At 39.9% G+C, this 19,529-nt stretch overlaps 1 protein-coding gene across 3 annotated transcripts in view; it reads left to right on the top strand.

Annotated features, from left to right (window-relative positions):
• DNAH8 (dynein axonemal heavy chain 8) overlaps positions 1-19,529 on the top strand; it is a 364,549-nt gene that overhangs the window by 148,968 nt on the left and 196,052 nt on the right. For all 3 annotated transcript variants that reach the window (XM_072833179.1, XM_072833178.1, XM_072833180.1), the window contains exons 36-42: positions 4,467-4,666; positions 7,558-7,711; positions 9,115-9,278; positions 11,608-11,710; positions 12,949-13,053; positions 13,444-13,605; positions 17,049-17,273. In XM_072833179.1, the coding sequence (XP_072689280.1) occupies positions 4,467-4,666; positions 7,558-7,711; positions 9,115-9,278; positions 11,608-11,710; positions 12,949-13,053; positions 13,444-13,605; positions 17,049-17,273 (1,113 nt within the window). The remainder of the gene's footprint in view (positions 1-4,466; positions 4,667-7,557; positions 7,712-9,114; positions 9,279-11,607; positions 11,711-12,948; positions 13,054-13,443; positions 13,606-17,048; positions 17,274-19,529) is intronic.

Genomic DNA, 19,529 nt, shown 5'->3' with positions numbered 1-19,529 from the left:
CTTGAGAAGAATGTGTATTCTGTTGCTTTTATATGAAATGTTCTATATATGTCTAAGTTCATCTCATCTAATGTGTCATTTAAGCCATTGTTTTCTAATTGATCTTCTGTCTGAATGATCTATCTATTGAAGAAAGTAGAGTATTAAGGTCCTCTACTATTATTGTATTGCTGTCAGTTTCTTCTTTTTGACATGTTAGTATTTGCTTTATATATTTGAATGCTTGTATGTTGGATGCATAGATATTTGCAAAATTATATCCTCTTATTAGTTTGACACTTTTATCATTATATACTGACTTTCTTTGTCTACTATCACAGTTTTTGTCTTAAGATCTATCTTATCTTATATAACTATAAATACCCCTGCTTTTTTTTTTTCTTTTTGGCTTCCAATTGCATGGCATATCTTTTTCTATCTCCTCATTTTCAGTCCGTGTGTTTCTACATCTGAACTGAGTCTCTTGTGAGCAGCATAGAGATGGATCTTGTTTTATTTTTATTTTTTAAAGATTTATTTTTATTTATTTATGATAGACAGAGAGAGAAGAGAGAGAGAGAGAGGAGAGAGAGAGAGAGAGAGAGAGGCAGAGACACAGGCAGAGGGAGAAACAGGCTCCATGCCGGGAGCCCAACGCGGGACTGGATCCCGGGACTCCAGGATCGCGCCCCGGGCCAAAGGCAGGCGCAAAACCGCTGAGCCACCCAGGGATCCCCTTGTTTTATTTTTAATCCATTCAGTCACACTTTGTCTTTTTTTAAATAATTTAGTCCATTTACATATAAAGGAATTATTAATAGGTATATGCCTATTGCCACTTTGTTAATCATTTTCTGGCTGTTTTGTAATTCCTTTGTTTCTATCTTCTCTTGCTCTCTCCTTTTGTTATTTGATTACTTTCTGTAGTGGTATGCTTTATCTTTTGTGTATATACTATAGGTTTTTGCTTTGTAGGTCCCATAGGCTTACATATAATAACTAATTTAGCGCCACCTTCAGCCCAGGGTGTGATCCTGGAGACCTGGGATTGAGTCTCACATTGGGCTCCCTGCATGGAGCCTGGATCTCCCTCTGCCCGTGTCTCTGCCTCTCTTTCTGTCTCTGTGTCTCTCATGAGTAAATGGATAAAATCTTAAAAAAAAAATCTGCTATTGGTCTTGTGGGAGTCCCCGTGTACATAACAAGTTGTTTTTCTCTTGCCTCTTTCATGATTTTCTCTTTGTTTTTTAACTTTTGACACTTCAAGTATGGTGTCTTGGTGTAGGTCTCTTGGGTTCATCTGTTTTGAAAGTGTCTGGGCTTCCTAGATTCTGGATATCTGTTTCCTCCCTCAGGTTAGGGAAGTTTTCAGCCACTATTTCTTCAAATAAGAAATCAGAAAAAGAAATTTTCAAATAAGAAAATTTCTGCCTTCTTCTTCTGGGACTCCTATAAGGTGAAGCTGGCTCATGTAAGCTCTTTTATAAGTCCCTTGAATTATCTTCACTATATTTCATTCTTTTTTAAATTTTTTGCTCAGGTTGGGTACCAGATGCCCTGTCTTCAAGTTCATGATCCTTTCTTTCTTTTTTTTTTTAAGATTTTATTTATTTATTCATGATAGTCACACACACAGAGAGAGAGGCAGAGACACAAGCAGAGGGAGAAGCAGGCTCCATATAGGGAGCCTGATGTGGGATTCGATCCCGGGTCTCCAGGATCGTGCCCTGGGCCAAAGGTAGGCGCCAAACCGCTGCGCCACCCAGGGATCCCTCATGATCCTTTCTTGTGCTTCATCTAGTTTTCTGTTGAGCCCCTTTACTGTGCTTTTTAGTGATGGTTGTCTTCAGCTCCATGACTGCTAATATGGTACTTTTAAAATATTTTCTTTCTCTTTGTTGAAATTCTCACTTTGTTCATGCATTGTTCTCCTGAACTTGGTAAATACTTTTATGACTGTTATTTTGAGCTCCTTATCTGGTGAGTCACTCATCTCTGTTTCATTACAGTCTTTTTCCAAGGTCATAACCTCTTTCATTTGGATCATATTCCTGTTTCTTCATTTCACTTTCCTCTCTGTGTTGGTTTTTATGCATTGTATAAAACAGCCACCTCTCCCAGTCTTGAAGGAATGGCCTTGCATAGGAAAGGAAACTTATCCTCCAAGCCTGCCCTAGCTCTTGGTTGTCTCAAATCTTTGTGTTTGTCCCAATAGTCTGTTTTATCTTTAGTTGCTCCCAGGAATTGAGAATGTAACAAGACCTGTCAGGCCCCAAAGTGGAGGGTCCCAGGCAGTACCTAGATCCAGGCTGATTGGAAGTTATATCCTTAGGCAGGAACTCTTAAAGTATGCAAATATATCTCTTTTAGGAGAGCACTAGGAGACGGGCATTTATGTCTATTCTCTCTGCACTGAATCCTGGAATGATAGCCAGTTAAGAACTTTCTCTGTTTGCTACTATTCTGTTGAACCTGTGAACACAAGCCCCACTGGGTCATCAGAGTCAGACTATCAAGGGATGTGCCTTTTGGGTGACAACAACAAATGCTGGGGTGCCAATGGTTTATATAAGCTCCTTTGTTGGAGATGCCAGCATTTGGGAACACAGCTTAAGGAGTATGAAGATAGTCCTCACCCTTCAAGGTCTCTGGAGAGGATTACAGCTGGCCCTTGGATGTATGTTTAATTAGAAATCTGCTCTTTGGGCCACAGCTGTGAAGATAAAGCAGTAGGCCTCTTTAAAGTAAGAAATTGGGCATTTTAGTCTTAGATCTCAGCACTAAGCCCTGGGGGTGGGTAGCTGATTAAGAACTTTCCCCTCATTTATTATAGTCCTGTGGCACCTTAAACATAAACCTCATTTGCCACCAGAATCAGGTGATCAAGAGACATTTCCTGGGTGCCAACTACAAAAAAACCCAGAGAGCCAGACAAGTGCATATCTTCTTTCCAGGAGGTATTGGTGACCTGAAGGGAGGCAGAGGAACAGTGCAAGAGTGGTGCTTCCCAGCCTCAGTCTTTGGGAAGTATTTCAGTAGGCCACTAGCTGTGTGTTAAATTAGATGCCTGCCTGTCAGGCAGAAGCTCTAAGATAAGCAAATAGGCCTTTTTTTACAGAAAGGCTGGGCAGTTTTTAGCAGGCTGACTCTGTGCTGGACCCTGGGGTATAGCTGCCAGATATGTCTGTGCAAAGCATTTATAAGGGCTTGCCCTCAGGCCTAGGCTTCATCTCCACTTGCTGGTTTGTGTATATTTTCCACTTCTGATTCACTGAGATGTTTGGTTTCTAAGCTTGGTTATGTTTTCTACTTTCTCTGTTTGAATTTTGTCTATTATTCTGTATTTTTGGAGGTGAGGAACTATACCATGTGACTGGAAATCTCATATATATGGTTTCTGCCTCTTCTTTTCCCCTTCTTTTTTAAAAGATTTTATTTATTTATTTGAAAGAGAAGGAGAGCACAAGCAGGGGGAGCAGCAGAGGGAGAGGGAGAAGCACACTCTCCATGGAGCAGGGAGCCTGACTCAGGGCTCAAGCCAAAGACAGATGCTTAACTAATTGAGCCACCCAAGCACCCCATTACCTTTTCCCCTTCTTAACAACACATGCACATCAGAAATTTTGTTTTCAAAGAATTTTTGTCCAGCCAAGCTGGATTCCCTCTGTCCCTGGACTCACTGCCTCTAAATGAACTCTTTCTCCTCACTTGTAGAACATCTGCCCCCACCACTCACAGGAATCCCACTCAGTCTCAGATGCTCCCTTGTCAATGAGGCCTTCCCCTCTGACTGCAGGCAGAAGTCTATTCTCCTTTTTCAGAACTCACAACAGGTCACTCCACTCTTAGGACATTTAGTACATGCTATGTGGTATTATAATTATTTGTGGAAATACCTTGCACCTTTCAATTCCTTCCCATCTCTGAGATCTGTGATTCTAAGTATGAAAATAAATAGAGGCATGATGGGGAAAATACTTTTATTTTCCCTTGTGAGACTTTCGTATCAAGGATTCTCAGAAAAACAGGAACACCTGTAAGAAAAAAAATAGAATGACTTTAAAGCAAATGAGACATTCATTTTACAGCTGGAACATGCTGGAATATGGCAATGATTCTAGTTACTTGAAGAGTTCAAAGGACTCCCCGCATATAGTCTCCCTTGTTTCCCATAACAACCTGCTGAGATAGAGCAGCTGTGATTATCTCCATTTTGGCCAAAAACTCCAATTAAAAGGATAATCAAGAAATGTGGAGATTTAAGTTCTGTTATCGAATGTAAATGGTACCATAAAACAACGAGTAGTCAGATGGTCAGAAGGTTTTGATTCGAACTTTTAACACAATGGTTGTGAGCCTGGTTTTCTTGGCCACAAAATGACCAAATGACTTCTAGGTTCAAGCTCAAAATTCTGTGATTTTACAAGGCACCTAAGTTGTAATTAGTTGTAATATGTCACGACATATTCTTTGATCTCCCTCTGAAGGATATTTGCATATCTGCCATTAAGGAGAAGGATATTGAAGCCAAGCTGACTCAGGTGATTGAAAATTGGACCAACCAGAACCTGAGTTTTGCAGCATTTAAGGGAAAAGGAGAGCTCCTTCTCAAAGGAACCGAATCAGGAGAAATTATCACCTTGATGGAAGATAGTTTAATGGTTTTAGGTTCTTTACTAAGCAACAGGTAATTTTATGCTTCTGGGGGGAAGGTTTTACTTTGGTTTTTAGAGTCATATAATAGTAGGTGGAAGCCCAGCTTTGCAGCTGTGGTGTGACACAAGATTCTGACCTCAGGTGCTCACTCTTGTCTATCCTTAAACGAGCTACCTATTTTCTCTAATAATCATGACCTTTGTCCCTTCTTTATGGCACTCATCTCTTCTTGCTGCTTTTCTGATGGGCATAATCTTAATTAGTTTCCCCCAGCTTATTTCTTGAACATTTTGGCTTCCCACTGAGATGACCTATTCATTTTATTTTCTTTCTCTTTGGTTCCTCCAATTTGTCATCTTTGCCTTCCTTGGCTAACCCTGCTCGAGTATTCACCCAATGACCTAGGAAAAGTATGCTGCCAACACACGAAAGGAATATATTGTTAGGAGTTTGTTACCTAAACATTTCATGCATTTCTTATGGTGAAAAGTGGCTGGGCCCTAAATGAGATGACCTGTCCATCACTGGGTTATTGAACCAGGTGGAAGGTCTCCTGAGTATGGTGATCCTGAGTAAATCTTTAGAAAATGGGTCTCAGATTAAGTATACTGTCAGGTCTTACTCTGGGCATTAGCAACCTCGAATTCCCTAGCTGACCATGCAGTAATTCTCCACTGTTCTTTACTCTAACACACCTAAGAAATATGTCACAACCTCGCCACTAGTAGAATCAATGTCTGGGGGCATGGGAATGCTAATATTCCTTCTCTAGGTTAATGAATGATATCCTACATGACCTCTGGCCCCAAAGGCAGTCTTGCATTTGGATAATGTACTAATTCCAAAGCTCCTAGTGCTGACAGTTCTGGGTTGACTTGCCGAGGTCAAGATCCTAGGTACATCTCCTGCTTTCAGGGTACCTGAATAATCCTGGCAAAGGTGACCAGAGGTTATTTGGTGGTTCATAGACTTATTGGATACTGCTTCCATGGTTCATTGCACATTTTGCCATCCTGATTTCCTAACTGATGACCTCTTGAAGAAAGGCTGTAGATTCACCTGTACAGTATCAGTAGCCAAAGAATTCAGGATTCGAAGGCTTTGTTAATTTCTTTTTTTTTTTTTTTGCTTTGTTAATTTCATATTTAACTTGGATTTAGCCTGATTAGTATAATACTTATTTATAGTACTAGTAAACTCCAGGCTGAGCCAGTGCCTGCTGGGTCTCTAGTGTGACCTAGATGTACTCTCAGGAGGAAATTGTATATCTCCGTGGGTGAGACTTGACTCCAGATAGTGACTGGATTGTGACACTTTGCTAGTGGATTCCTGATTGATCTATAGGACTGCTCTATCAGTCATGACATGTTCCATCATGCAAAGTTATGCAATGACCAAAGGACAGGAACTGGTCATGCTAGATCTTATTTCAAGTCTCCTTTTTTCATTTTGGGAAGTTATATGCCATCAAAGATGACTTTTTTTATTTCTCTGTGCAGGACCATTTTGACCTAAAAAATGTAGCTGTTTCAACTTCCTGAAGTGCCCATACATACCATCTTAGTGTGCATGTCTTTTGAAGATGCTCTTAGCATATTGACTTCCTTTCAGCTCTAGAATGATGGTCAGATGGACAATATAAATTACGTATGGAATAAATGCCTCTTAATTGCCTGAATAGCTTATACCTATCTCTTTGGGGAAATTTTTATATAACTCCCTTTATCCCTCCAAGCATAACAGAGGCTTCCAGAGAAGTTATGGATTGGATTCAGGCATCAAACTAGACCCAAAAGAACCCCTCTTTTATTTTTATTAAATTTTTATTTTATTTTTTTAAAGATTTTATTTAATTATTCATGAGACACACACACACACACACACACAGAGAGAGAGAGAGAGAGAGAGAGAGGCAGAGACACAGGCAGAAGGAGAGGCAGGATCCATGCAGGTAGCCTGATGTGGGACTCGATCCCAGGTATCCAGGAGCACATTGAAGGCAGTGCTAAACCACTGAGCCATCCGGGCTGCCCAGAACCCCCCTGCATTTTATATGTGAGCACCTTCAAGTCACCTTGCCCTGGATCAAGAAAAGTTTTAGAAATCTTGTCAATAAGGGCCACTCACCAGATATGGCACTACACCACATCAAAACTACTTGTCTTTGAAAAAAAAACAAACAAACTATTTGTCTTTGCCACAAACTGAGGTCAGCTTCTTAATCCAACTATAGGTAATTGGGTTCTTGCTCACTATCTTCCCATCACTTCTTGCATGACATCCACTATATTTCTTGTCTTTCTTGGTTGTGCCCAGCTTGCTGGACACCTTGAATTCTCATGAACTGTACAGCTTGCCCTGATGTTGAGAAAACAGGAAACATACTGTTTGGGGTTGGCTATTGGATCTCTAACACTATCTGAATCTAGGCACAGTCTCTGGTAGAATTAGCGGTCTGTGGGTGAGAAAAGAGCAAAGTGGGCATCAACCCTCAATCTTGACATTGGTCTTGTCATAATAGTTTCATAGACCAGGATCAGTACCCTATGTGTTATTCTTGCAGGTAGTGTTCACTTGGCTTTGGTTCACAGAAATCTTGTCAAAACACCTTATTCCTTGTCTTCCCTTTATTCCCAGAAACAACTAGCACAATTCTTTTGCTAGACCTCTGTGTCACAAAGTTGGGCCCATCTTCCTGGTCTGTGACTGATATACAGAAACAAGTAAAAATTCTATAATTATGAGTTTTACTCCTAGAAAAGCAAATACCTCATATCCGTGTCAAACTTATTAGGAACTGCCTTTTAGGAAAAAAAAATATTCCATTTCCAAAGGAATGTTTCTCCTCTAATTTACTTTGTTAGTCCGTGTATTTTCTGAATCATCCTTAAAATACAATATTTTTCCATTTTTACTTTTTAGATATAATGCTCCATTTAAAAAAACAATCCAGAACTGGGTGTATAAATTGTCCACTTCCTCAGACATAATTGAAGAGTGGCTAGTAGTCCAGAACCTTTGGGTTTATCTTGAAGCTGTTTTTGTAGGTGGAGATATTGCCAAACAGCTACCTCAGGTAAATAGGGTTTTTATAACTACCGATAGTACAGTTTGATGTGTGTTGTCTCTATGTCCCTTTACAAGGACATATGGTTGTATCTTGATTACTTAAATCAGGGTTGGCAATCTCTGGCCCACTTATATGTTTTTGTAAGTAATTTTATTAGAACACAGCCGTATCTATTCATTTATGTTCTGTCTATGGCTGCTTTAGCATTGCAACAGCAGAGTTCAGTAGTTTTAACAGAGACCGTATGGCCTGCAAAGCCTAAAACATTTACTTATCTGGCCCCTTTGCAAAATAAATTTTTTAAATGTGCTGATTTTTAAATTTATATTAGTTGAAAGAAGTAGAAATTTATATTAGTAGAAAGAAAGATTTTGCAATCTCTTGTCTAAGGATGTGAGGTACATTCAAATATGTACTATTAAAGTATAGTAGTTCATCTCTTCTAAGAGTTAATCTTACAATCTTCCTCTGAGAATAGAATTAAAATTAATCTGTATTGTGGAAGCACAAATTAATTATTAGTTAGTGGACCAGTAACAGATCAGACCTATACCATGGCGCAAAGAAACTGCCTCAGAAATCCTTAACAAAAATCCTTAAAACAGCTTTATTTGAGCCTTTTAAATAAACTTGTAATAGCTTTGTTCTATGAAGATAACGTCTCTCTTATGAAATTAAGCCTGCTCTTCCTGAATTTCTGTCTAGGATCTCTATAAATTAAAAGTCAAGGATAAAAGGGTTTTGAAAATGGCTCATTTCTCTTTGTAACACATTTTTTAAATATAATTCTTTTTGTTCTTAATCAGAGAGTTGCATTGTTTTTTAAAAATACCCTTAAAAGTTTTAAAAGAGGCAAGATTATGCCATTTCTAGAGGCATTTTTGCAGTTGAATGCAGAGCTTAATATCATCCATAGTAAATAGCAAAATTTCATTTGCAAAAATGTAAATGAAGCTTTGTTTTGGAGTTTTACTGTTTTTTTTTTTTTTTTTCCTTTTCCTGGGGTATTTTTGAGCTGTAATTATTCAGAGGATCTTGAGATCAAATTATTTTCATGCTTCTTCAGTTTGCTCATCAAACCAAACACCTGGGGTGCTGAAAGACTAGATTTGAGCTTGAAGTTGATAGCTCTGCAAATGAAAAGAGTGGCATTTTGAAAAATGTATTAAATGTAAGAAAACAAATAAGCGATAAGCCCCATTGTGACAAAGCAGTATTTCAATAAGCAGTTTCATGACTTTGGGTTTTTGTTGTCCAGAATTAATTCAGATTAAAAAAAAAATTGTGCCTTTAAATTATGTAGCCTGAGAACTAATAGAAGCCGGTCAGAGGAACTCTAGGAAGTTCCAAAATGAAGACTTTGCTTTATTCAAATACTAATTTTTTACTGACTAGGAGTTTGTTTTTAGGAAGCAAAGCGGTTTCAGAATATTGACAAGTCATGGGTAAAGATAATGCAACGAGCTCATGAGAACCCCAATGTGATCAGTTGCTGTGTTGGAGATGAGACCATGGGGCAACTTTTACCTCATTTGCATGAACAGTTGGAAGTATGTCAGAAGTCACTCACTGGGTAAGAGCTGAAGTTTTAAGTTATCTGTCATTTTTATATGTAATTGTGTTTTATCCTAAGCAAGTAAATAATATTGATGACATTACTGGTTTGGTTAGGAATAGCTGAAGTGGGTGGCTATAGGAATTTAACATACATTTAATTTTCCTGCAAAAAGGACACCATAAATCTGGGGTTGGTGAGTTAAGGCATCATATTAGTTTTATAGGGCTTCTGTAACAAATTCCCACCCACCGGATGGTTTAAAACAGCAAACATTTATTTGCTCACCCTTCGAGGGGCAGGAAATCTGAAATCAAGGTGTCACCTTCTAAAGGGGCTTAATGGAGAATCTTTCCTTGCCTCTCCAAGCTTCTGGTGGCTCTGGGAGTTCCTTGGCTTGTGCCTACTCCAATCCCTGTCTTCACATTTCCACTTCCTCTTCTTTCTGTGTGTCTCTTATGAGGACTCTTGTCATGGGATTTAGTGTTGTGCCCAAGATTGTGACTCCGAGAAACCACCAAGGAGCCGACACCGATGCAAGCACACGAGGGTTTATTAACAAATTCGAGCTTGGGTCCAAGTGTACCCGACACAGCGGAGCAGGGACTTGGACCCCGAGGTGGGTTCCAGCTGAGTTTTATGGGCTGGTCTAGGGGACCTCCAGAAGGGGTGGAGGAATTTCTCAAGTTCTGTTTACATTCTGATATGGGCTTTCAAGGGCCTTAAGCTCTGTTCTCATTCTGATATGGGGCTTCCTGCCACTGGCTTGAGCTCTGTTCTCATTCTAATATGGGGCGCTTTCAAAGGCTTTAAGCATTTTTTTCCCTGTAACTGAAGTAAGGTAAAGTTCAGCTCTTATTCACAGGGGACTGAAATGGCTGTACTTGTGCTAACGCTGAACTTAAGGTGGAATGGCCTTAATTTTCTCGGCCTCCACATTAGGATCATCTGGATTATCCAGCATTATCTCGACTCAAGATCCTTAACTTCAACACATATGCAATGACCCTTTTTCCAAATAAGGCCACATTCACTGATTCCAGGGAAGGGGATGAGGATGTGTCTTCTGGGGGTGAGAGACTACCCTTCATCCCACTGTGGACATTGAGTAGAGATGTGCACTGATCGAGCAGTTTACTAGACAAATTTGCAGATGATTTTTTTTCTTTCCTTTTCTTTCTTCCTTCCTTTCCTTTCTTTCTTTCTTTCTTTCTTTCTTTCTTTCTTTCTTTCTTTCTTTCTTTCTTTCTTTCTTTTCTTTCTTTCTTCCTTTCTTTAAGATTGTATTTATTTATTTGAGAGAGAGAGAAAGAGATAGTGAGGAGAGAGACCAAGCACAAGCAGTAGGGAGAGGGAGAAGCAGGCTTCTCACTGAGCAGGGAGCCTGATGTGGGACTTGATACCAGGACCCTGGAATCATGACCTGAGCCACCCAGGTGCCCCCAGGGATGATTTTCTGAAAGGCAGTTCACTCTCAATTTCTGTCTGAAATAGAGTTAGGGAATATACTAGGTTGTCCGAGTTTATGCCTCCATCTCAGCTTCATGGCTAGTTGTTTGCCCTAGAGCTCCCCCAGTATCCTGGTTTGGAGATAATTATGTGTTCATCCTGGATTCAAGCCATGAAGTTGACAGTACTCCTAGAAAGGTCACAGTGCTGTGATTTGAAGTTGGGGGATGGGGGGGGCTCATGAGAGAACAACCAAGAAAGAATTCTTGAGACGTTTTCGGTGCAAAAATGTGGTTTTATTAAAGCATGAGGACAGGTGTGTGTGTGGGGGGGGGGAGGGGGCAGAAGGAGCTGCACTGGGATTGTGAGGAGCAATTGATTATATACTTTGGAGTTGGGGAATGTAAAGACGGAGGAAGTTTCCAAAGAGATTTTCATATGCTAAAGAAGACTTTTAGGATCCTGGCTGTTTTTCTTCTAGCAAGGCATTAACATTAAGACAGTTAATTAAGACAGGGGTTATCCTCTGCTTGTCTTAAGTATTTGTCAAGGGGCTGCAAGTTATAAGGACATGTAATATACGTTATAAGGAAATTTAATTTTATCTACATTTCTTTTGCCTTTGTTCTCCACTCAACAGGAGGGCTCTTGAGAAAAAAGAACATAGGTGATGGAGCAGGCTTGCTCTGAATCCCTTTCTTATTGCCACTTGCTTTCTCAAGTGCCATCTGTGACAGCCCAGGCTTGGGTTCTAACCAAACATTTCAGAGGCAAATGGGAAATGACTATAGATGTTTGCTGTTCTCTTATTGAAAACGTTAGGGATTGTGTCTTGGCTACAAAAAACCAAAATTAATAATTCAGAAAAAGTCATTTGGTAACATGATTTTATTTAAAGGTATTTGGAGAAGAAGAGATTACTATTTCCAAGATTCTTCTTTGTATCTGATCCAGTTCTCCTGGAAATTCTTGGGCAAGCCAGTGATTCCCACACCATACAGGTACACACTTAAAATCTATTACCTAAATTGCTTTTTTAAACAGTAAATATAATTAATAATAAAAATGAAGTTTGCACCTTAATAGCACAGGCAGGAAAGTATTAAAAATTGTATTGAGGATAAAATGTCCTATTTTCTGTGTGTTCTGAGCTCATCAACCTGAGGCAAGAGTCACTGATTATGCAACTCAACAGCTGAGTGACCTTAGTTAGTTTCTTCATTTTCCCATGCCTCGGTGTCCTCATCTGTAAAATAGTGATATTGGTTCCCACATCATAAGATTGTCCTAAAGATCATGTAAGATCATGCACTGGAAAGTATCTAGGACACGATTATGTGCTCACTATATGTTATTCATTACTGTGAGTATATTAGTCTAAATATTTTTTGATCAAATAGGGATTGTGGTTTGGATGTGTCCAAATCCAAGCACTTCTCAAGTGTTTTTAGCCATTAATTTCCAAGGACAGTACTTCCAGGAAGCCGAGAAAAACTATAAAGAACCAGATGTGGGAGACACTGAAACACCCCATCCTGGGGCTGTGTCTTGGTTGGCAGTCTGGGAAGCTGCTGTGAAGATCTTCCCTGTTGGTTTCCAGGGGGTTGTGGGGAAGAAAAAAGAGAGGAGGAAAGTTAAAAGCTGTGGAAGGCAGAGAGAGAACCAGGAGAGAAGCAGGATGGAGCTGTCTCTGGGAGGTGAGTGGGTAGGGGCCCTGGGGTTCAGTGGCCCTTGGAGGAAGGTGACCTTCCATAGTGGAACAAGGGCATTTGCAGGAAATGCGCCGTAGGGCTGGATCTTTATTTTTTTGTTTTAAGATTTTATTATTTATTTGAGAGAGAGAAAGAGAGAGAGAGAGACTGAGGTAGCACAAGTGGGTAGCACAAGTGGGGAAGAGAGGGAGAAGCAGGCTCCACGTTGAGCAGGGAGCCCAATGCAAGACTTGATCCCAGGACCCTGAAATCAAGACCTGAGCTGAAGGCAGATGCTTAACCAACTGAGCCACCCAGGTGCCTCTCTATAGGGCTGGATTTTAAAAAGTGGTCCTCCAAGTCAATCAGTGGTGGTGGCAATGGCAGTGGAGGTCAAAGCAGTGTTTTGTTTGTTTGTTTATTACAGTGAAGTAAATTCTTAATCTCTTACAAAGGCAATACATGTTAAGGCTTTTAAAAACATCTCAGTGGTTTTTGTGTTTAGCCTTATGTATGACGTTTTTTGCCCTGTCTTGTGTTTCTTGTAGCCACATCTCCCTGCTGTATCTGACAACATAAACGAGGTGACATTTCATGCAAAAGACTACGATCGTATTCTGGCCGTCATATCAAGAGAAGGAGAAAAAATTATTGTAATTTAACTTGGTTAAAATTTTGTTATTTGAATTTCTTTAAAAGTTTAGGTTGAGGAGAAGGCAATTCTCTTTTAAAAAACAGAATGTGGAGGAGGAGGGTGGACTAGGGTTCTGGTTTTGTCACCCTGGCTTGGTTATGAACAAGGTTGGACAACTTATATGACTTCTCTGAGACTTGTTCTATCATCTATAAGATGAAAATTTTAGACCACATGATGTTTCTAGTTCCTTCTGCCGGTAGCATTAGTTGGTTTTTCTCATGTTTTAAATATACTGTGTAAAATTATTCGCTTTGCATTGAGGTACTATGTTTTATCAAGTGAAGTGTGGCATTTGTAAAAATAAATTATTATCGATTTGTAATACGTCTGTAATATATTTTTTTAGTTGGATAGTCCTGTTATGGCCAAAGGTCCTGTAGAGATCTGGCTTATGGATTTGCTAAGAATGCAGATGTCGTCACTACATAATATAATTAGGTCTGCTTTCTACCAAATCAGCGATTCAGGATTTCAACTCTTACCTTTCCTCAATCACTTTCCGGCTCAGGTGAGAACATATAATGTTTAAATAATGGAAATAAGGGAGAAGGTTACTCAGGAAGCAGTTGACCTGACACTGTGGCAGCTGTTGTAGCTCTGAACTAGCTAGGGAGGACTTCCCATCCTCAGCCACCAACTACCTGCTTGTCCACCTGCACCATTCTAGGCCATTCCCCGGAAGAGGATTTGCCACTCTGCTCTCATCATTAAGGATAACATGAAGACTAAACTTACTAATGGAACATCTCGTCTTATCTATAAAACACACCTATCTGTATATGAAAGACATCTATCTATGTATGGATTAGATAGCATATTTTCCACACATCTGTGTATGGATAGCTATAGATACAAATGTAGATAGGAATACAGTCATATATAAAAGGAATGAGCCTATCTTTTCCTGAAATAAAATCCATCCTGCCTTTTGTGTATTTTCCCTTCAAGCAATTCAAAGTGGGCATAATCTGTTAAAAGAGGCCTTATTGTGCAACTAACTTCCTAACAGGACAGGACCTTGAAAAGCCTGGGGTTGGAGCAGGTGTTCTCTTGAACAGCTCTCCCATCCTAAGGCTCTCAGGAATGCATCGTGATGTGCCAAATATTATTAAAACTGGGTGCAGGAAAAGAAGAGCCAATGGTTTCATTCAATTTTCAGCCAAAATAAATGAAGAGTGATGCTTTGTGATCTGGGTCAGAGATAGTGTGGGATAGAAAGCAAGAGCTATCCAAGGAAAATACAGGCAGTTTTTGCCCAAACTGTACTTCTCTAACTGCTTCTCCCAGCCGAGCCTCCATACAGCAGAGACAGCGGAAATGATGGGAAATTACTTTTTCAAATGACACAAGTGTAGATGTAAATCAACCTTTATTGGGGAGAATATTTTGATTTTGTGTTTAATATTTTTGTATTGTATAATCTCCTTGGCAAACTTTAATATCCTTATCAGCTTTATTACCTTTGTGATGAAGCTTTATAAAATATTTTATCTGATAAGGTGAGAAAAATAGCTCCTTAGACCAAGTCAGCATACTTTTCCTCTCCCAGGAAAGTTGATCGCCATATATTCTGAAGGAGACGATCATTCCAGTTTAGACCGAGCAGTTAGCTTTATGTTAGCTTTGAGTTCTCAAAGCAAATTCAGAGCAGGAGTGAGGATGAACAGGATATAGCAGGAAAGCTCACCAGCTTTCAGGATTTTCTGTAGTGTGTGCACTACATAAATAAGGAGATGAAATTTTAAACAATTTTATTGGGCAAATTTCAGCTTTTTGGGAAAATTGCTTTAAAGAGTAATGGAGGTATATATTCATTTAATATATATTCTATACATACATATTTATTCAATATATACATTACTTATTTCTACCACCTGGAAATGATGACTTAATATCTTACTGTATTCCTTTCTAGCAGTTTTTTTTATTTTTTTAAATTTTTATTTTTTTCTAGCAGTTTTTTAAAAAAATATTTATTTATTCAGAGAGAGAGAGAGAGGAGGGGGCAGAGACAGAAGCAGGCTCCATGCAGGGAGCCCCACATGGGACTCGATCCCAGGTCTCCACACCCCGGGCTGCAGGTGGCACTAAACCGCTGAGCCACCGGGGCTGCCCTTTTCTAGCAGTTTTAATGCACTTATTAGAGGCAGGGAGTAACATCGAGGAGAATGAGCATTCTTTTTTTTTTTTTTTTTTAAGATTTTTATTTATTTATTCATGAGAGACACAGGCAGAGGGAGAAGCAGGCTCTTCACAGGGAGCCCGATGAGGTTATGATCCTGGACCCTGGGATCACAACCTGAGCCAAAGGCAGATGCTCAACCACTGAGCCACCCAGGTGTCCCCGAGAATGAGCATGAGCATTCTTGTTTTAAGTCTTCTAGCTTCTTACACCAAGTGAAAAACATAATTTAAATTTTTCTTGGTAAAAAAAAATAAAAATAAATGAATAAGCTTTTCTTTGTGATTCAAGATAGTCATTTTATTTTTAAGTAATCTCTATAGTCAACCTGGGGCTTGAACTATACAACCCAGAGATCAAGAGTTGCATGCCAGGTTTTTATTTTTATTTATTTATTTTTAAATTTTTATTTATTTATGATAGTCACAGAGAAAGAGGGAGAGGCAGAGACACAGGCAGAGGGAGAAGCAGGCTCCATGCACCAGGAACCCGATGTGGGATTCGATCCCGGGTCTCCAGGATCAGCGCCCTGGGCCAAAGGCAGGCGCCAAACTGCTGCGCCACCCAGGGATCCCGCATGCCAGGTTTTAAAAGATTAGTTTCTAGAATATACCACTAAACAGTGATTTCTCAGAGATTGTGGGTCTGTGTCTCTAAATCAGACAGCCTTACACTGCCAGGTATTTTTGCTTTATGTTGTCTTTTGTTTTTTGTGAGGTTTTGTTTTGTTTGGCTTTTCCTCTCCTGTGTCATCTTCTGCTGCTATCAGAGGCAGAATTGGCTTGCTACTGGGAGCTTTCTGACATGGGATGTTTCCTCCACATCAGGTTGCTCCCCTCAGCCAGGTGCTTTCGTTTATCTTCACTGGCAGATGGCAGGATTGGGCACTGCTCTAGAAGAAAACATTCTGAAGTCTTGACAAGGCAGGGATAAGGAAAGCATTGTATTCCTGCTTTACTCACATTAAATGCCATGCCCAGTAGTATCCACATGCCACTCACTCTGACCTCAGCCCTCCACCAAATACAGGGTTCCCTTTGGTCCAAATGATTGTGGATCTGTTCCTCGACTCTGGATGAACAAATGCTCCTATAGGAACAACTGGAGCAGCAAGGAGGTGGGGAGTGAAACTCAGCCATATCCTGACAGTTTTACTCCTTTCCTGGGTAGAAATTGTAGGCAAAGTGACGGTCATGATTTCCTTATGCCCTCATCAGAATAAAAAAGACAAGCTTCTCCCCCTTCTCATTTTCTGTCTGTCTGTCTCTCTCTCCTTTAGATAAATATATATGGAGAGAAGTAGATGCAGGAAAAGACATGGATGATACAGTGGGAGATCAAGAAAGGAGATAGGCAGACTACTAGCTCTAGAAGTTGCAAAGAGACCTTTGGGAAACCCTGCTAAAGAAGAATGCACAGCAACAAGTCTAGTAATTCCATTTGCTTTTCTTGACAAAGAAAAGTCACTATATGGAGCTATCTGGTGGTCTCAGGCCCTCTCCATAAATGCTAACCATGCAGCTCCATAAATGATAGCCATTGTTTTAATGATTATTTATTTCTCTGCATTGAAATTGTTAAATATCAGTAGTTAGAACTTTAAATGTTATTTTCCCCCTTTTGAGAATGGGGAAAGGTATGTCTCTTTTTAAATTAAAGTGGATCAAACCTTGTTGGCCTTCATATGGATGAGGGACCACCAAATCTTATTGCAGATATGCTTTAAATAGTTGGCAAATGTACTTTTTATTTTTCTTCTGGACGCATAGGTGGGGCTTCTGGGAGTTCAGATGTTGTGGACACATGATTCTGAAGAGGCTTTACATAATGCAAAAGATGACAGGAAAATCATGCATGTGACCAACCAGAAATTTTTGGATATTCTAAATACTCTAATTGCTCAGACAACACATGACCTAAGCAAGTTCGATAGAGTGAAGTTTGAAACTCTGATTACCATCCATGTGCATCAGAGAGATATTTTTGATGACTTGGTAAAGTATCTTTTTTCTTAAACTAATTTTCTGTGCTAATTAATAATTTAGTGCTCCTAATGATGAACAATTAGGTATTATGTATACTCCCTAACTTATATGAACCTTCCATCTATTTGATCCTTTTCACAACTGTTTCTCTATATATTACGTTTACAAATATCTATATTTGATGGTTTAAACAACCATATGTGTATATTCACATTTGGCAGTCTGAAAGTCTGGAACCAACTGATGAGATGTGAACTAACTACATGTTCCATTATACCAAATAACCAGTGATATGTTACAGTTTAGGTGGGATTGGTCATGAGTTTCTTCCTCCACTGAGAAAGAAGTCTTAATCAAATAGACTCAAGCTTCAGAGAAGTCTGGTGGATATTTGTCTGATTGATAGTGTTCAACAGGGCATCTTGGCTTGATTTGGACAAGATTCTTTTGGGTGAGAGTAGGAGGGGTGGTAATTGAATTCCTTTCAGAAATAGGACTCTACCCAGCAGTCTTGATCCAGCTGAAGCTTTCCTAAAGCAGTGGTTATCATTAAAGGGTAGGGGCCCCAGGAGATTTTGATACACCTCCATGTGACTATCTTTGTGTTTGACCACCATTGCTTTATTTGATTTGATTTGATTTGATTTGATTCATCTTCTCTTCATCAGAGACATGTGATTCATGCAACTTGGGGCCCTTTTTTAGAGCATATGATCAGAGACTACTGTTTTCAAACTTGTATCAAAAGTTCTGATAAGATAAGTCATATTTATGGAAAGTTGAAAGACCTGCAATCCATTTATTCCCCTGGAATCTAGATCCTCACTTCTCAAAGTATTATATGCCAATCAGTTACATTAGCATCTCCTAGGAACTTGTTAGAGAAGCAGAATCTCTGGCCCCCTCCTCCCACCCTATGCCCCACTGAATCATAATCTGCATTTCAAGGATCACAGGGGATTCATATATGCATGTTAAAGTTGAGGAAACACTACTCTAGGATATATCTCTGGATCTTCTGATCAAGGCAGTCATCAGAGAGCTGCATACTCAGATCATAGTTCTTTGGCCTTCTGCAGAGTTCCTTTCACTAAATTGCAGTTACTGACATACTTTGGCTTTCTTTGAATTCCACCTCAAGAAATTCCTGTGGAATCCATTACTGTATCTGCAAAGAGCATGCTGCTAACATCTCTTGCTGACTTTTAAAGCTGAAATCCCATGAAAGAAATTTCTTTTAAATTTAAGTGCTGAGCAAAGCTATACTTTATGTACAGAATGGACTTTAAAAAAGGAAAACCTACACACAATTAAAACCACATCACTGTATTCTTTTTGGTCTTAATTACTATCGAACTCATGCTCTCCCTCTGCATCCCAACTAAAATGAGATCTCCTGGCCAGCATATTTGCATTTTATTTTTCCATGTATGATGCTTTGAACAGCCTGATATATGGTAAGAACTCAGTCAATATTAGCTATTCTTTCTTCTTCATCTTTCGTCTCCTTTTCACCATCTTAATGGGTTGTTGAGAGGAGCTGGTTGATATCTCTGTGGCTGCGGGTCCTGTGCATGAGAACAGAGTCCCTGGGGGTGGCACTAGATCGTATAACCTGAAAATTGCTCCCTAAGGTGGTGAATACAAACTGTGCTCTAGCTGAAAAGCCAGAATTCCTAACTGCAGGGGGAAGCAAGGTCACAAACAAATGATGATGACAAACAGCAGCACTGTACTTAGCGTGGAGACTTGAGTAGATGTTGATCAGAACATGGCAGGGATCCCAGAGGTCAAACTGAACAACCTGGAAGTGGGATCAAATTTAAGAGCAGTGAAGGGGATCATTTGTGACTTTTCTGTGTTGATTCCCCTGAGTGAACAGGACCGAGTTTTCTCCATGTTTGCCCTGGGAAAATCATTAAGCACAGGAGAATGTGGTTGTGGTGGGCTGTCAGTCCTAAATGTGCTTCCCTGGTTTCTGTCTCTTGTGCTCACGGCTGTGGGAGCCCAGTACCTCCTGCCCACAGGTGTAGGTGGATGACGTGGCAGGTTGGTGGGTTTGGCCGCAGTGCAGGTATAGGAAGGCACGGCACGTGTGCATAATTGACCATGCATCTCCCTGCTTAATCCTTTAGTGGCTGCCTTTTGCCATGAACACACTGCCCAACCCTGTTTTTGTGACCTATGAAGCCTCAGCTCTGTCTCTTTCTCCAGAGTCCTGGATGCCTCAGCTGTACTGAACTTTCAGATTCTTGAACATGCAAC

Source organism: Canis lupus, chromosome 7, assembly GCF_048164855.1.
Source record: "Canis lupus baileyi chromosome 7, mCanLup2.hap1, whole genome shotgun sequence".
Lineage (NCBI taxonomy): Eukaryota > Metazoa > Chordata > Mammalia > Carnivora > Canidae > Canis > Canis lupus.
Note: the sequence above shows the minus strand (reverse complement) of the source record. Positions and strands in the feature narration are given on the sequence as shown.